Source organism: Pelodiscus sinensis, chromosome 1, assembly GCF_049634645.1.
Source record: "Pelodiscus sinensis isolate JC-2024 chromosome 1, ASM4963464v1, whole genome shotgun sequence".
Taxonomy (NCBI): domain Eukaryota; kingdom Metazoa; phylum Chordata; order Testudines; family Trionychidae; genus Pelodiscus; species Pelodiscus sinensis.
In genome coordinates this window covers 225,572,765-225,589,670 of record NC_134711.1, presented here as the reverse complement: position 1 = coordinate 225,589,670, position 16,906 = coordinate 225,572,765, and the positions used below count along the sequence as shown (strand labels likewise).

General features: G+C 38.5%; 2 protein-coding genes across 4 annotated transcripts in view; one reads left to right on the top strand and one right to left on the bottom strand.

The window, feature by feature from the left end:
- The window catches only part of CYFIP1 (cytoplasmic FMR1 interacting protein 1), a 122,159-nt gene that overhangs the window by 23,249 nt on the left and 82,004 nt on the right, over nucleotides 1-16,906 (bottom strand). For all 3 annotated transcript variants that reach the window (XM_075916231.1, XM_075916234.1, XM_075916221.1), the window contains exons 24-25: nucleotides 7,986-8,129; nucleotides 1,858-1,948 (exon numbers count right to left, since the gene is read on the bottom strand). In XM_075916231.1, the coding sequence (XP_075772346.1) occupies nucleotides 1,858-1,948; nucleotides 7,986-8,129 (235 nt within the window). The remainder of the gene's footprint in view (nucleotides 1-1,857; nucleotides 1,949-7,985; nucleotides 8,130-16,906) is intronic.
- On the top strand, nucleotides 10,885-15,515 carry LOC102451154 (fibronectin type III domain-containing protein 9-like). Its single transcript, XM_006135825.4, has 2 exons — nucleotides 10,885-11,206; nucleotides 14,475-15,515. The coding sequence occupies exon 2, from the start codon at nucleotides 14,610-14,612 to the stop codon at nucleotides 15,270-15,272; it is 663 nt and encodes a 220-aa protein (XP_006135887.1). The 5' UTR covers nucleotides 10,885-11,206; nucleotides 14,475-14,609; the 3' UTR covers nucleotides 15,273-15,515.

The window sequence follows — 16,906 nt, the reverse complement described above, 5'->3', positions numbered from 1 at the left end:
AGTGTGAGTACTGCTGTCTGATGTTAGTTAGAGGTTTGTTAAATAATAGTGTTAGGAGTAAGTTAGTTAGAGGGTTGTGAATAGTACTGTTAGGAGTTAGATAGATGTTAGACCTTATGAGTGAAATTAATGTAAATATAACTGTTAAAAATCCCTGGGTGGTTGTTGATAATTACTGGGACTTGGAAAAACCTCAGGGTATTTTCCTCTATTGCACTGCATTCTGTTTACTGTTCCTGTTAATAGTTATTTGGCGCCCACGCCTGTAAACACTGTTAAATAGTTATAGTTAAAAGCATTTTAATAAAAGTTAAAAGACATTCAGTACAGGGTTGCCTGTTTCTGCACCTCTCCAGGGCTGGCCACATTCCCGAACCTTCCACTTTATATCAAAAACACCCAAGAATTTCATCGCAGCCCAGCTACAATTAAGTTGTTTAAACAAATGTGTTGCAATGTCAGAAAATGTTTGTGTGTGTATGAAAACTGTAGGTACTGGGGGTACTTACAATTTTTTAAGGGGTACTTTATAAAAGAAGGTTGAGAAAAACTGGGTTAGGTAATTCTGTTACAGTATGTTACGATTGGTTAGTAAAATTATACTAAAATAATTGGTTAAGGAATAGCTAAAGCAGGACTCTAGGTTGGATATAAAGAGAAACTATTTCACCAGGAGGATGGTGAAGCACTGGAATGGGTTACCTAGGGAGGTGGTGGAATCTCCATCCCTAGAGGTTTTTAAGTCCCTGCTTGACAAAGCCCTGGCTGGGATTATTTAGTTGGAACTGGTCCTGCTTTTAGCAGGGGGTTGGACTCAATGACCTTCTGTGGTCTCTTCCTAGGATTCTATGACTCAGGTTTCACTATATAAACTGGGGCCCAAAAGGAAATTCTTTGGGAACCAACTCCAGGACACAGTTCCAAGATCAGAGCTGCTAGATCTCAACTCTGTACCAGTGACACTGTGCTGAAACTAGAGTCCTCCAGATGGATTGATCCTGACAGACCATCTAGACAAGGTCATCTGTCTCATTGGGAACAGTGAGCATGGTATGTCTGGCGTGTTCATCTCTTTTTGATGACTGTTAATAGAGACTAAGTAGGATATTACTGTGCAAGGCTCTTTCACTGGTAAAAGACCCTGCAAACCCACAGAGGTAAGGTTACACCTAAGCCTGAAGAAGGGTAAGGGTGCGTGCCTACAATGGAAAGGTTACACCTGAGCCTTAGGAATGGGGGAGTATGGGTGCCCCTACAGTGTGTGAGTATTTTGTGCGGGTAACACTAGTCCAGGCACAAAGGACAGCTAAACTCTTCAAAATCTGTATAGTGGTTAATTGATATGACTCATCCATTTATATGCTCCAGAGAGATACACAGGAAGGGAACACTTTGCAAATCCTTGATTTGGTTCAGCCTTTTCAATGAGTCAAATATGCTGTGGGGAGCAAAATCATTCCAGTTTCATAAACCTAACACAGGAAAAATAAAAGAATGCTCAAAAGTTGGGGAGCAAATAGAAGGATTCATTTGTGTGGTTAGAAGCTGTGGAAGATGGATGTCTAGGGATAAGAAAGCCATTTCAAAACTGGCATTAATAGTATGATAAGTACTCATTAGCAATTAATTTTCTCTTTTGTAGCATTCAGTATCCAAAGTAGATTGCTCTCTGGATGCAACAACTGACTCATTAAATGGCTAAGATGCCCGGAGCAGATCTTAAACTTAATTATGCTGCAGAACTATATCCCAGTTTGCACTCACTCACTCTTCCAATGATTGTCTAATACAGTGTACAAAACTAGTATCTGAGATTGCCTGGCAGGGAATTCTAGCAAACATGAAAGGTAAACCTACCTGGAGAGCCATATTCATGTCTAGGTAATCTACAGATTTTAGGCATCACTTCCATCAATGTCTTCACATACTGAAGAATCGTGCCCTGCAACTGAGGGAAGACAGACATGAAAAATCATATTGTTGTTGCTGAACAATGACATTTATACAGCTCATTTTACATATGAATTGAATACGCTCTAAAGTCGTGTGTTTCTTAACTCTGCATATCCTATAGTCCAACCTATAATGTTTTTGATTTTAGAGAAACAGATTTAAAAAAAATACTATTGTTATAGCTTCATGACAGGCTTTTTTTAAAGTACAGCATTCTATCAAATACTTTGAGTGACTATCACTTACCATTTCACAGTTTTTGACCAAAAACCCCAAACAAATCATGAAGAACAACTGAATTGGGTGAAAGTACATAACACCTATCCTGCTAGTGATCCTGATCCTTACGTACATACATAATTCTATGCATGCATGTAATTCCACTGACCTTTCCTGTGACTATTCATGTATATGAGGGTTTGCAGGTTCAGGGCCTAAACATCCAGGCTGTACAAATGTGTTAAAATGCAACTGGTCATAGGTACCAAAGATAAACATGACACTTCCCTAACACATTTTTTCCCTTCACTGTATTGCTAATTTTTTACTTAGAAAAGGCATCCAAAAAAATGTTGTTTGATTCTATGACCAAATGATCAGAGGACTTCATATCTGAGCACACTATAAACAAATGTGCATTATTAACCAATTAATCACTCTCAGTGTATGTTACAGTGGCAATAGCACAATAGCCAATGCTGACAAACAAATCTCATCTAGGAAGCAAAGTCTCAAAACATATATGAAAATTAGATTATTCATTCATTCATTTATTTATTAGGGTTGCAAATCAAACAAGTTAGGAAATGCCAGAATTAAAGATACCCCATGAACATTAATTTGGACCCCCTGGTGCATATGTACTGTGGTGCTGTCTTTAATTACATTAGCACATAGCCATTCAGTACTCAGCTCTCTCCTCCCATCCAACCCCACATCCCAGCTTGTCACTTAATATCTCTTCTTGGATATCTTCTCAGCCTAATTTGGCCAAAACCAAACTTTTCCATCTTTCCCTCCAAAGTTTCTCCACTTACCCACTCTCCATAGCTGTCAACATCACCAATTTGGTGGTTCTGCTGGGGTCCCACCCCCCTTCTCTTGCCCAACACCTTCAAGGCCATAACCTGAATCTCACTGTTTCTTCTTCCTCCACATCTCTGAGATCTATCCTTTTCTTTCCACCACCACAGCCAAATCCCTCATTCAGGCTCTCAGCAACGGGAAGGACGGTTCAGTGGTTATAACACCAGCCTTGGAGGACTTGGGCACAATTCCTGGCTTCGACACAGAATTCTGTTGTGACCTTCAGCAGCCACTTAACCCCACTTTGTGGATGGGGGAGCTGAAGCAAAGAGAGGCTAATAGCACTTCCCTACCTCACAGGGGTTTTGTGAGAATAAATATATTAAAGACTATGAAACACTTTGAGAGGTAATGATGAAAAGCACTCCACTGGGGTATAAAAGTATTCTCTCCCACCTTGCTTAGTGCAACATTTTCTACTTTGCCCTGGCCATCCAAACAAAATGCAGCCACGAATATCATCTTTTGTACATGACCAGATCATATCACTCCCCTCATCAAAACTTTCCTTCTGCTACTGCATCAGGTTTAAAGCTTCTGATCTTCAAAAGCCTATCCCACCCTATTTGGAGATGTGGTTGCTATGTGGTTAAGGCATTCACCTACACTGATGAAAGCCCATGGGTTTGAGTCTCATACAGAAAAGCCACGTCCAGTTCACCCAGCCACAAAATGGGTAACTGATCCATAGGATTGGGATAGTCAAAGGCAGTCAACGTGATGGTGGCCACATCACTTCCCTGTATGCCACTGACTTTGAAACTGACATGTCTCAACTGTGTTAGCCCAATAAGTCATTGGCTCAGGGGAACTTTGACCCTACTTATCCTCCCGTGATGAAAACTGGCATATCCTAACTCCCGGTCTTCAGTCTTGTCTGCTTGCCTGTGAACTTCCCACACATTTCTTCTATGTGTCCCTCACTTACTGGTGTGACCTGTCTGAGCTCAACCACAGCAACCTGCTTTTTTCACGTTTAAGTCCCTCTTAGAGATCCATCACTAACATGCTGCCTTCAGTGAATCAAGCTGACATGTCAAGACACATTTTTGACCTTTCCCCTAACTTCTGTCTGTCCTTTGCAAGGTCCTCTCAGCAGGTATCATCCCTGCTTAATCACGAGTTCGTGTTTCACATTTTGGGAAGATATTATAAGTGACTAATAGGAGAAATAAAATGTTAATTATGAGGACAGAGTCTTAATAATACAATTACCTACTGGACTGGTTACAGTTGACATTTATCAGAGGAGCAGAAAGGGTGAGTGAGATCAAGACCTTTTTTTAAGTTTAAAAATCCCCCCCATGCATTCAGAAACTTCTGTAAACAAAATGCCAATCTGCCAAATTTCTACTTGGGGGGCTCCCCACTATCACTTTACTGCACTCAAGCATTGCATGAAAAATTGGAGAACAAAAATCCTATCAATAAATTAGCCAAATAAATGCAAAACAAACTAAATAAGAGTTCTTCTAAAAACATTTCCTCCTTTCCTTTCCCCTCTCTCTCTTTTTTTTTTTTTTTTTTTTTTACATCCTATATCAATCCCTTGTCTATTTCCAATTGCTCCAATAAAATCAATAGGTTATTTTAGGTTGTGAGCTTGATGAGGCAGGAGGAAGAGACCAAAATATTATGGTGGTAGATGTAGTATGGAAAAAGTAAAAGACACCTGCAAATTCTTTCCATATGCCTATAAAATGCAAGTTACATTTGTACAGAACTCCTGGCTTTATGCTTCTCCATGCCCAATAGCAAGCAAACCCCTCCCAGTTGCACAGTAGGCCATCTCTGAAGATTTAGAAGGTTGTGTGGATAACTCCTCTGACATATGGTCTGAATACTAGTCTAAACAAGCTTGGTACTATGCACTGCTTGATCAGTCTTAAAGTTTAAACCTTCCTTTTGTTATCTAATATTTGGTCAGGAGGCAATAACGGGATTACTGAAAGCCCTGAAAAAAAAAAGGACGACAGAAAAGATTTCAGCTGTTGCTCAAATGTGTAAACAAAACAAAACAAAACAAAGAAACCAGAACACAACTAAGTTGGAGTGAATTTAGCGAGAACATCTGTGCTTCATTTGTTATACACAACTGTCCAGACTCTGCAATGCTCTCACTCCACACAGGATTATCTAAAAACACTCCTCCTAAAGAGAGAAGTGGAGATATTTGAAACAGTATTAAGGATTTTACAAACATACTTCCCATTAGTTTCAATGGTAGATCTAGGGCAGGGGAGCGAAACATGCATCATCACATGGGTTAGCTCCAGCCCATTGCTTAATTTCATGTGGCCCATCCATGGGTGGACCGCCTCATAGGCTCAGGAGAGGCTGTGCCTTTCCAAACAGCCAGATGTGGACCTGTCTATGCTCTGTCCTGTCCAATGTCCCTCTCCTGCCCCCCCGCAATTTTGGCCACACAGCATGCAGCTCATCCAGACCTTTTGTGCTCTAGCTGGGGCTGCAGTTACATGTTGTTGGCCCACCTGGCACTCCTCTGGGGGTGGGGGATTAGCCTAGGGTGGAGTTTAGGACCAGTAACTGCAGTGAGGGGAGAGTTCAGGCCTCTGGCATAGGGACAAATGCGGTTGGACTAGGGGGTTTGAATCAGATTCTTGCTTTTTACTTGTGGGTGGCCCCATGACTGATTTTTGCTGTGGGTCAATGGCCTGTGATTTAAAAAAAAAAAAAAAAAAAAAAAAGGTTCCCCACCTGAAATTGAGGGGACAGACACAATCTTTCATTGAAACTAATGCTAAACGTGTGTCTAAATTCCCTAAGCTACATGGATAATCTCAACCAGAGTTATCTTCCCTCAATAATTTCCAACTTCCCAAAACAAGATGTTACAGTATGCATAAAGATGACATTAAAGCAGCTTTACCTCATGTTTTGAATCAAGGACCTTTTAACAGAAACAGAACAACCAAATCACACATTCCTTCAAAGCCTGTAACTCTTTTCCCTCTGACCCACTTATCTAGCACATCCTTCATTTGGTTCAAATTAGCTCAGTCCCTCTGAAGAGATCTAAATTTTACCCTGTAAGTATCAGGCATAATGTAAAACTATTTGAAAAAACAAATCTTCTGTAGTTTGAAGCATCACTAATAGACATCTAATTGAATACATCCCAGACTCTCCACTGGGCTTGACAAACAGACAGATCAAAATACATTACTAAGCCAAAATAAACAAAACACATCAGCTAATTCCACTACACTAGGTGAGATCGTTACAGATCATAATTCTCACCCTGCTCCTTATTCCAGGTAAAATCCTTCAAGACAGAGCTGACCTTTTCTCTGGTCTGGGTGTAACAGTTCCTTGTGTCTTAAGAGTACTTTGCTTTCAGGTTTCTTCATGTGTACCTTCTTAGGGTGGGGTGGCCATTTCCAAGGCCAGCTGAAGATGACAATGATTGCTTCCCATTCTTTAAACAGAATTTCCTAAGGCTTTTGTTTTCTCTCCACATCCCCATGGAAGAATACTAGATTCAAGATGAATTCCAGCACCAGGTGGCATGGTCACATGTCTTTGTAGGACCAACCACAGTGTAGGCTTACAGGAAAAACAGCCATTTACAGATCATTGTCTTGAGCACTGGGCTATTAAGCCCCTTAGTACCACTAATGGCTCTTAGTATAAATTCTAGATTAATAAACAGGTTTACACTTCATATTTCTAACTTCACATACAAAAATGATACATGTGCACAAATAGAAAAAACACATTCAGGGGTTCAAAGGCTCTTGAACGTAGGTTACTTAACTCAAATATACTCTATGCAAAATTGGTCATACATATTCAAAAATGTATTTGCGTAAAAAATATGAAGGTGAAGTGTCACAATGTTGATCCCCAGAACACCTATGTGAGACAATAAAGAGCTATTACCTCATCCCTTTTATAAATGGGAAATGGACACAGACAGATGAAGTGACTCACCTAAGTTCATACAGAAAGTATAACAAAACACACACTGGGAATCAAGTCATCCTAAGTTCTATATCTTCCCTTGTTTTATTCTGGGGGAATTCTGTGCCACTGCATGCATACAAAATTCATGTTCCCTGCAGATTTTTTTGCTTTCTCACAGAAAAATGACGTATGACAGGGGGAAAAAAAGGAAGCCAAAACTGCAGTCATGCTCCCATCTCCAGAAGCACAGGTGACTCATCACTGTGAGGAGGAAGGGATAGGAGTAGGTCTGGAGATGCCCCACAATCCATGTCTCCTCCCCTGCACTGGGCTCAGCTGCTAGTCCTAGCTGGACTGGGATGGATAGGACTTCTTTCCCTGCAAGAAGTGGCTGGGACTGGATCAGACCCAACCCCAGAAGCATTCCCCATAGTTCCAGGAAGCTCCACACTCCTCCACCCACTTCTTGTCCCCAAAGCTCTTCAACAATGGGGTGCTGCATGGCGATTTCCCACTTCCTTGCAGCCAGTGGCCTGGGCTACAACTGCCATGATGGAGTCTCTACATTTATTTGTTGACAAATAAGATATGCAGAACTTTGCAGAATTTTAAAATATTGTGCTCAGATTTTTTTTTGGGGGGGGGGGAAGGGGTGAGAGAGTATAGAATTCCCTCAGGAGTATCATCATCATCTTTTTTTTAAGGTCCTTTACTGTAATTGAAAGTTAACAGCAATTTTTAGTTTAGTGAACTAATGGCAAGGTCATAAAAGTCAGAGAAAAGTTAATAGTTTAGGCTTATGCTTCCATGCAGATCTTATACAATACAACTTCTTATATATAGTATTTCTTCTTATCATTTTGTAAACACATTTTGTAAATGTGTTATGTAAACACCTTTCATAAGCTAAATGAATCATACTTATATGTAGATGTACTTTCCACTGAACATAAAACATTTCCCCTTCATTAGAAGCAATCCGTGAGAAAAATAAAGGGACACAAAGTTTGGTAACATACCAGGCTTTTGACCACTTTCAGTAATTCTTCCATTACCACAGCAATGCCCTGGTATCCAAGCAGCCTGCAAATTACTTTAAAGTGAGGGGGACCAACAAAGTTCCTGTAGTTGCTATAAATGCTAGAATATGCCAAATTCAAAGCCTGATGGGAAGAAAAAAAAGTAGTATTAATAACAGAAATAACTCTATTCACTGAATTTTCATAACACTCTCTCATTGGATACAATGTGCATTACTTTTTGTGAAATATTTTTAAGTAGGGCTCTCAATTGCCATTAACTCATGCAATTACCCCAAAACAAATGAACTAAGTTTAAAAAAAATAGTTTTAATTGCACTGTTAAACAAAAGAGAATACCAATGTACATTATACTTTTTAAAATATATTTTCAAATGTAAGTTTCGGTTACAACACAGAACAGTGTACAATGCTCATTTTATATTATTTTATTGCAAATATCTGCACTGTAAAAAAAATTAACAAAAAAATATTTTTCAAGTCAACTCTTACAAGTACCATAGTGCAATTCCCTTATCATGAAAGTGCAATTTACAAATGTAGATTTTTTTTACAGAACTGCTCTCAAAAAGAAAACAATGTAAAACATTAGAGCCTCCAAGGCCACTCAGTCCTGCTTCTTCTTCACATAGACAGGAAAAACCACACATTTACAGGAGATAATGTCACCGGAAAGTGAGAACAGATGTTTGAATGGCACTGTTGTAGCTGGGGCTGCACTAGGGATATGAAAGGTTAACCAGTAGGCATCACCCTTAATGGGTGATGTTTACAGGTTCTGGTTAACCAATGGGGGCTGAAGCAGCTCCCTGCCTACCATGGGCAGAGGGCTGCTCCAGCCCAATTGTGCCTCCCCCCCCATTTGTTAACCAGTTAAACTTCACACGTAACTGGTTAATCAATTAAATGGGATGTTATATCCTTAGTTGCAAGGTACTGTATTTATATGCTAGATACGTGAAACATTTGCATGCCACACCATGCTTCAACCACCATTCCAGAGGGCATACTTCCAGGCTGAATTTAAACTGGTAGTCAATTATTGTTTAATTGCAGTTTTAATCACTCTATTAATCAAAACTTTTGTTTTAAATCTTGTGATTAATGTGGAGCTTTTGTAAACCTTTGGGCTAATTAAATGTTAGTGTTGGAACCTTTACTTTCCCATTTCCAGACTCTGATTTTAACTGAGCAACTTTGTATTTAATATTATAAAATATGCATAGAAAATATCCAAAAAGTTAACAGTATTTCAGCTAACTATTACAGTTTTGTGTCTGGAGATTCAGAAGTTTCACTTCACCTTGTTTTTAACGTGATTACATTTCTTCTGCTCAGGGAGCTGCCTCTAACAACACAAACAGGTTACATAGTGAAATGTGTCCCCCTATAATATTTTAAATTACAATTATTGACACCTGTTACAGATTGCATATTTATAATGATTTGGGAGGTGGGAGTGGATATTTCCTATAACTATTTAGCCATTCTTTTTGTGAACTCAAACTTCAACAGATGTTTGGCAGATTATCAGAATCCATACAGAATACTGCTCTGGAAGAAGCTAAAAATCCTGTTATTGGATCACAGCTGATTGAAATACTGAATTCTAAATTAACACTGGCTGGCAGAAAGCCCAAAACTACAATTGAGTATTAAATGCAAAACTGCACAAACACATGAAAAACAGATATTGGGAAATCAAATGGAAGTGGTACTCCTAAATACTAAAGAACACTTTTAACAATTGTGTTACTCCTGATTTATGCTCTTATTTCAAGTGTAGCTGGCTTTCCCCATCAGCTTAGTTCCTGGGCTACATTCTTGATGTATTGTACCCTTGCAAGAATAGGTAACCTATTTCTGAGTGCTAAAATAATACAGGTCAGAAGGTAACTCAAAAAACTTTCAAGTAAGAGAATAGCTGATGGAATATTTCTAATTAGATCAACCTTGGTTAATAATCTTTTCTATATTTCCCACCCCTTTTCTGGTATTTAATTTATAATACAGTTGTCTGTAATGGAACACTCTTGGTCTACATGTTTGTTGCCTATTAATACGGAGGAAGTACAGAGTTAATTTTCCCAAATGTTTCAGAAAACTTTAAACCGCAGACTTTAAAAACCAATTACAGGCGAATGCCTAGGTGTACAGGACACTATTAACAAATTACTCCTAAAAGCAGTAGCTTTATATTTCATAGTAATGATTTTAAATGTTGCATTCATTTGTTTTTGGAGTTCACAACTTCATAGATTTTATGTAACAAGAATTTTTTATATATTCATACAAATACATATATAAAACACAATGTAGAGACTATTTTACTTTATCACATTATAGAATATTTTATAATTCTCCTCACTGTAAGCATTTTGTAGAAAGAGTACACCTGCATACTTCAAGAAAGAGAACATAATTATGGGAAAGCAGGCACTAAAATAGTCTTTTTTAAAAAAAAAAAGGCAAAAGAATCAGAAATAGCCAGCCTATAAAAATACCCTATTTCCCCATGAATGTGTGAACATTTTATATCGAACAGGTAAAGCAACTTGGAACAATCTAGTGGTTAATGTTAGATTAGAGGCTCATTATAAAAAATGTATTAAAGAAATAAAAAGTATTGCAAGAGGAATACAAAAAGATGATTAAGAGCAGAAACCTGAAACAGCAAAGTTCTCAATCACTGAAAGAAGCTTTCCTTTTTTTTTCCCTGTAAGCTATTGCTCCCCCCTCCTCTAAAAAATACCCAAACAAAAAACCCTCCTATTCTGATGTCACAGAAGTGCCAGCCTTATTCACACGCAGCATATCCGAAGCAAGCCTAGGTATACAATACAGCAGCATGTAACTGGAGTGCTCATGCAGTATATTGTCCAAGAAGCAAGTGAGAGAGAATTAACTGTCTTTTTTCCTGCATGTTCTTTGAAAACCTAGGCAACAGGCTGCTCAAACAAGATGCGCTCATGTCGGAATTTAAGTAGAAGAGAAAGAAACTGTGTCACAAGCATCGCTGGAGAATAAAATTGCAAGAGTCAAGCAACAATAATTGAATCCAGAGAATCAGAGAGAGAACTGGCAATTACAGATCATGAAGGAAATCACCTACACAAAAGGACACCAAAAATCTAGTTTTGCATTTTTAGAAGTTCACAATCTGATACCCTTATCCTAAGGATTTATATCAGGAATTTAAGGTGAGTAACAATTTTATAATGAATAAAATACCAAGTTAGTTTTTCTAACATTAAGATACCAGTTTTGTTATGTATGTTCCTACTAAAATGTAATTAACGCTTGGTAATGAGACAAGACCTTGTGATCACATATTAAAATAAACACCCAAAATTCTACTCATAAATAGCTCTATGGGTAAGGAGATGGATTCTATTCTTAATATCATCAAGAAGTATTTAAAAAAAATCTTTTTATATAAAATGTAATTAACTAGCAATCTATTGAATTGAAACTTGATATGGGACTCTCAAGAAAAAAAAATGTTCTAACAATATACTGTTGACCAATATACAAATACCTAAGAGACTTAGACAGTCAAGTTTAGCATTATAAAAATCACTTTAGTTTATCGGGTGCCTGCATCTGTTTGTCCAACAAGTTTATTCAATGATAAACTCATTTCTTTGAAACTGATGCAGCTGTTTCATTGCCTATATTTTATGGCAGCTAAAATGTAGGATGCCTACATTCTTGAGATCAGAGTTGTTGTTTTTATTTTTTTTAAATGGGTTTGCTAGCATTTATATTTTTAAAATGCGTTGTAGAGGAGCATATGCCTTATATTCTTCCCAAATACGCAGAATATACAAACTACAAGTGGGAATTTTGAGACCTATGTTCTCACAGCTTAGTAGCAATTAAAATTTTTTTTAATTCATTGAAAACACTGCAGAAGGTACAGTTATTTTAATGTGATCCTCAGATGAGTAATTTTTCCAATTTTATAAGTCATATAAACTTCAGAACACCTACTAAGTCAGAATTTTATAAGCTTCTATTCTCAACATTTTTCCAGTACTAAAATGCTATTCAGTCAGGAGACAGAATACATTACATCCACATTAAATAATACTTTCACACTGTAGCAAAATCACTAATCATTTATTTTATAATTGTCAGTCATTTATGCTAGCACTTTGAATAAACACTTCAAAAGCAAGTAAGTGCTTAGTATAAGTCTACACTGTGATTCCCAACCCAGGTAGGCAGACTCATGCTAGCTCAACTTGAGCTAGTGAACTACCAACAGCAGTGACTCGGGTCCTTAAGTCAATGGGAATGAGTCCCAAGATGCTTTTGAAAATTTTACTCTCAGAAAATACATGTCTCAACAAAACCCAAATTAAACTTCTTTACAGAAAAGTAAAACTGAGGCCCTGCTAAGATGGGATGAACTGGTTACCTTTGACAAGTAACATCACAATTAGCTCAACACATCTCATTATTAAAAAGTATTTGCTGCTTCTAATACTATACAATATTTTATTTTGGTAATGAAAACCAGAAATTTGTTAAATTATTAACAGATACAGAGGGGTTTTTTTTAAGTATGTAAAGCACAAGTATGACAGATGATAATGTACATACAGTTCAGGAGAGATATTTCCATTAATGGCAACTTCTTCACTTAAAAATTATTAATCTTGGTAATAATGTATTATAAAAAGATTCACTGCCCCCAACAAGAGCACAGGATATAACCCGTGTTTTTCCTCCAGGTAAGTAGCTTCCCTCTTTGTGCTGTCAGTTTGGCTGCTCTAGCATGACAAAAAAGGTAGCCTTCATTTTGCTTGCCATGATTGTTTTATATTTAGAACAGAGTATCAGAGTATTGAATAGGGCTCCAGAACCAAGACAATGAACTGTGCTTCAAAGTTACTAGCATACAGTTGATGCAGTCGTTCCTTAAGGAATGGCTACAAATGAGAGCCCATATCAGCTGGAAGGTGAGAGAATACAGGGAGCAGAAAAAAGGGGATCCAAATAATAGACTGCCTAACAACAGACTCATGATCTGTTCTGGTTTTTAATAATTAGATGATTAGTTAAAATCAAAAGCTATGGGTGAACAAAGGAGGAAAACATTTGGAGATTTTTGCTCGTCTCCAAGCTAATTAGTTATAGTTGCCCGTATTCACAAAAATGGGATTTGTTAAGACTGGTTAGAACACAGGAGAATACTAGATTGTTAATACATAAGCAAATGGAAAAAATAAAAACAAATTTAAAAATCAGAATAAAACAAATGCTCGTGCATGTGCTTGTGCATGTATTTTTGGAATGGTGCGTTGCAGATATGTAAATTTATGTTGTTCTTCAGAGTGAAACCTGACGGCTTCCTACCAATCATCTATGATTCAAGAGACATTTGAGAGTTTTGGCTAGTTCTCAATACTGCTCAATATTTAAACTTTTGTGATTTTAGCCTATCAAAGTGATAAGTTATGTTAAATATCATGCACACTTTTCTGTTAAAGATGTTTAAAATTTATGCAGTTAACAAAAAAAGGTCCAGGATTTCATGTCAGCAGACATGTGTACAGGTTGAACCTCCATTGTCCGGTACGCTCGGGACCTGACCGATCTAGGATGAGGGATTTTGCCGGACGAGGAGAGGTCATTTCTAGACCCTCTGCCACCAAATCCCCCTAGTCCTGGCCCCACTGCCAGCCTCCCAGACAGCTTCCCTCTCTGGCTTGCGCCCACTGCCCTGACAGCCCCTGTTGCCCTGCTGCCTCTGTTTACCAGGTTCTCGCTGCAGTACCCGGAAGACCCGCCGCCTCCATGTGTACCGGGCTCTTGCTGCCACACCAGTCAGCCCGGCTGCCTCTGTGCACCCAGTTCCCGCTGACCTACTGGGCAGCCCCACTATCGTGCATGGGACTCCCACTGCCCTGCTGGGAAGCCCCACTGGCACACACTGGGTTCACGCTGCCCTGCTAACCTGAAGGGTTCCCAGGTGCTAGCTCTCCAGGAGGATTCTTTGGTCCTAGAACATCCGTGTTCCTTCTGGACCAGAGTATCCCGATTAAGAGAGTTTCAACTTGTACTACCTCATGTTTCCATTAACAATTTTGATTGTTCAGTTTTTACACTGCAATAGAGTTAGAAGGAGATTTTCAAAAGACACTAGGGGAATTAGGCACCCAAATCCCACTAGAATTCCATGGGAGTTTACAGCTTTATGTTGATTGTGCCTCTTTTGAAAGCTTCCCTCTTAATAAATAGAAGTTTTTAAATGATGGGTAACTGAAGGCCCCACTGGTGATACTGTCTGACTGTAGATTCCTTACGCCAGAAATATGCAGTGACTTAAAAACATTTCTGCTACTAGAAAAGCGTCTCTTTAATTTTAGATTCAGGATGATTAGATTACTTCATCTGCAAATGCCCCTAGAAAAATAAAAAAGACACTGTTTCCTAATAAACCACTTTTCTAAATTACAGAACGCTCATGTTTAAGATCTACATAGTTTTTCTCCGTGGTGACGCTTCTGGGACATCCTGTTTTTCTGGAACTGCAACTATAGGCACCCTTTTGTGAGGAGACACAACTGTGAAAAAATATTCAGTGGTATCACAATGGGAGTAACAATACAAAATGTTACAGGAAGCACAGCAATGGTAATTTGGCCAACGATGGCTAGTTGTGCTGACAGCTTTTACAGTATTATGTATCATCCCAACTGGAACAACATGCTGTCAGGTTATTCAAGAAAAAATTTTCAGAAAGAAGAGCGAGTGCCTGCTAGTCGGTCCTCATTCGTCATCGAAAACTTAACTCCACTAACCACCTACATCTTGTGTGTAACCTGCCAATCTGCAAACCCCTCCAGTGACCAGTGCAGAATTTTTCACACATTGGAAGAAGATCCAGCATCCGCAAGCAACAAAAAAAAAGAACTGGCCTTGGGCATCTGGCTAACTAGCAGTATTCTGCTTCTCATCATTGCCGGGATCCTCCTTTATGGCTGCCTACATATATGGTGCCGCAAGAGACGAGAACGGGCAGAGGGACAAAACATCCCCTCTGAACAGGACAAGGGGGAAGCTTGGACAATAAACAAGTCACACACCACAGAGGAGTTTCAGAGGCAAGACAGATTAGTCCAAAGTGCTGAGGGTAAGAATGCAGATGATATCCAACTGGCCACAATAATAGAAAATCCCTTAACTTCTAAAGAGCCGGCTATGCAAACTTCCAAAAGCCAGGAAATAGTGCTAATGACAGCTGGGCCATTATAATGGGTAACGACCACTGCACAGATTTACTGTGCACTATATGTAAAATATTTTCACCCACTGAGTTCTATATCTTTTTCAGTTTGTATGGGTGGTGTTTAACTATTACTGATGCATTCTCAACAGTCTTACTCACAATTGCCACTATAATCAACCCACATACAGCTGGAAGATTCTCAATACTAGGGTTTACAACTAAGTATTCTTTTGATTTTATTACAAAAAAAATCAAGCACATAGCACAGAAATTAGAGGGTATTTTTTAACTTTCATTTTGGAGGGAGGAAATAAGGTTTACTTCAAAATAAATACACAAATGAAAAGGTCAAAGAGAATTATTATTAAATAATAAATCAAGCTGAACTGAAAATTGCTTCTGGGAACCTGTAAACGCATGCTGCCGGCAGCTGGAACACAAATGACTACGTCGATAATGGCCTGTCATCTTTTTTTATCCACATCATTCAGAATCAGGTTGCTTCTCAAACTACAGTTCATTGCTGTTGACATTTCCATTCAAAACAAGTTCTAGTTCTAGGACATTAGCTAAATTCGTTAATATTTGGGAGGGAAGGAGGAAGGGTTCCTATTTCACCCAGTTTAAAAATGCACTCAGGATGGTGACATCAGCAAGAGGTGCTCTAACCACACCGTAAGAGGTTAAGAGATTCTCTAGCTTAATGCTGCAGCAATAGGAGCAAAGTGTTCATTGCACAGCATGGAAAGAGGAGATCATGAGACCCAAAACCATGACTCCATTACTTTGTCCCTAAACTAATGGGGAAGGACAAAACACAATGGAAGGATTTTATCTAGCCCCCAATTTCTGTTAATGTACCAAGAGTAAAAGCAGCTAAAGCATGAGTGAGTAAGGTACATTTATTTTTGAAATTATATGCAACGATATTTGTCCTGAAGATCTTGGCAAGCTGCCAACACTGCTACTGAAGTGGAAACTTGGAGCACCGTGGCAGAACAATATGTCTAGTCTGTTTTCACACACTCACGTGTCATGGTTTTACATCTATTAAGCACATACTTCTTTCTTTTCAGTCAATGTATTTTAATGTTATGGTCCAATATGGTACATGTGTGACTGTACAATATACTGTAATTGTCTGCATTTATTTTTAACTGATATTGAAGAATGTATATTTAAACTCAACATTCATTTAGCCAGGTTGAGCTCTCTCATCAGCCAGAGAAGGGTAACTGTTAGCATAGCCATTACTATCAATTCTACTGGCTTCTGCAACCCAAAGTGGTCTATTACAAAAATCTGAGAATACTGCACCCATTTAAACGCTTCGCAACAGGCAGTGTGCCTTTTCCAGCTACTCCACTCCTACAGTGTTTCAGTTATTCTGTGACTGATACGTCAGTTTTCTTAGTGCTAATGCAAATCACACATACGGAAATCACAGCTAGCACAAACAGAAAACAAATCTGTTCTACTCGCATGCCATTGGGAAATACACAACATAATTGTGTGCCAAAGGGATGGTGACTCTCCTGTCATAGGAATATGCTCAAAATTATATTTCTGTACTAAATTAACCTTGATACTCAATCTGTAAATGTTAAATAATATCAACTACATATTTTTTCCAATTGATTGTGTTTTCCTTTTGTCTTAC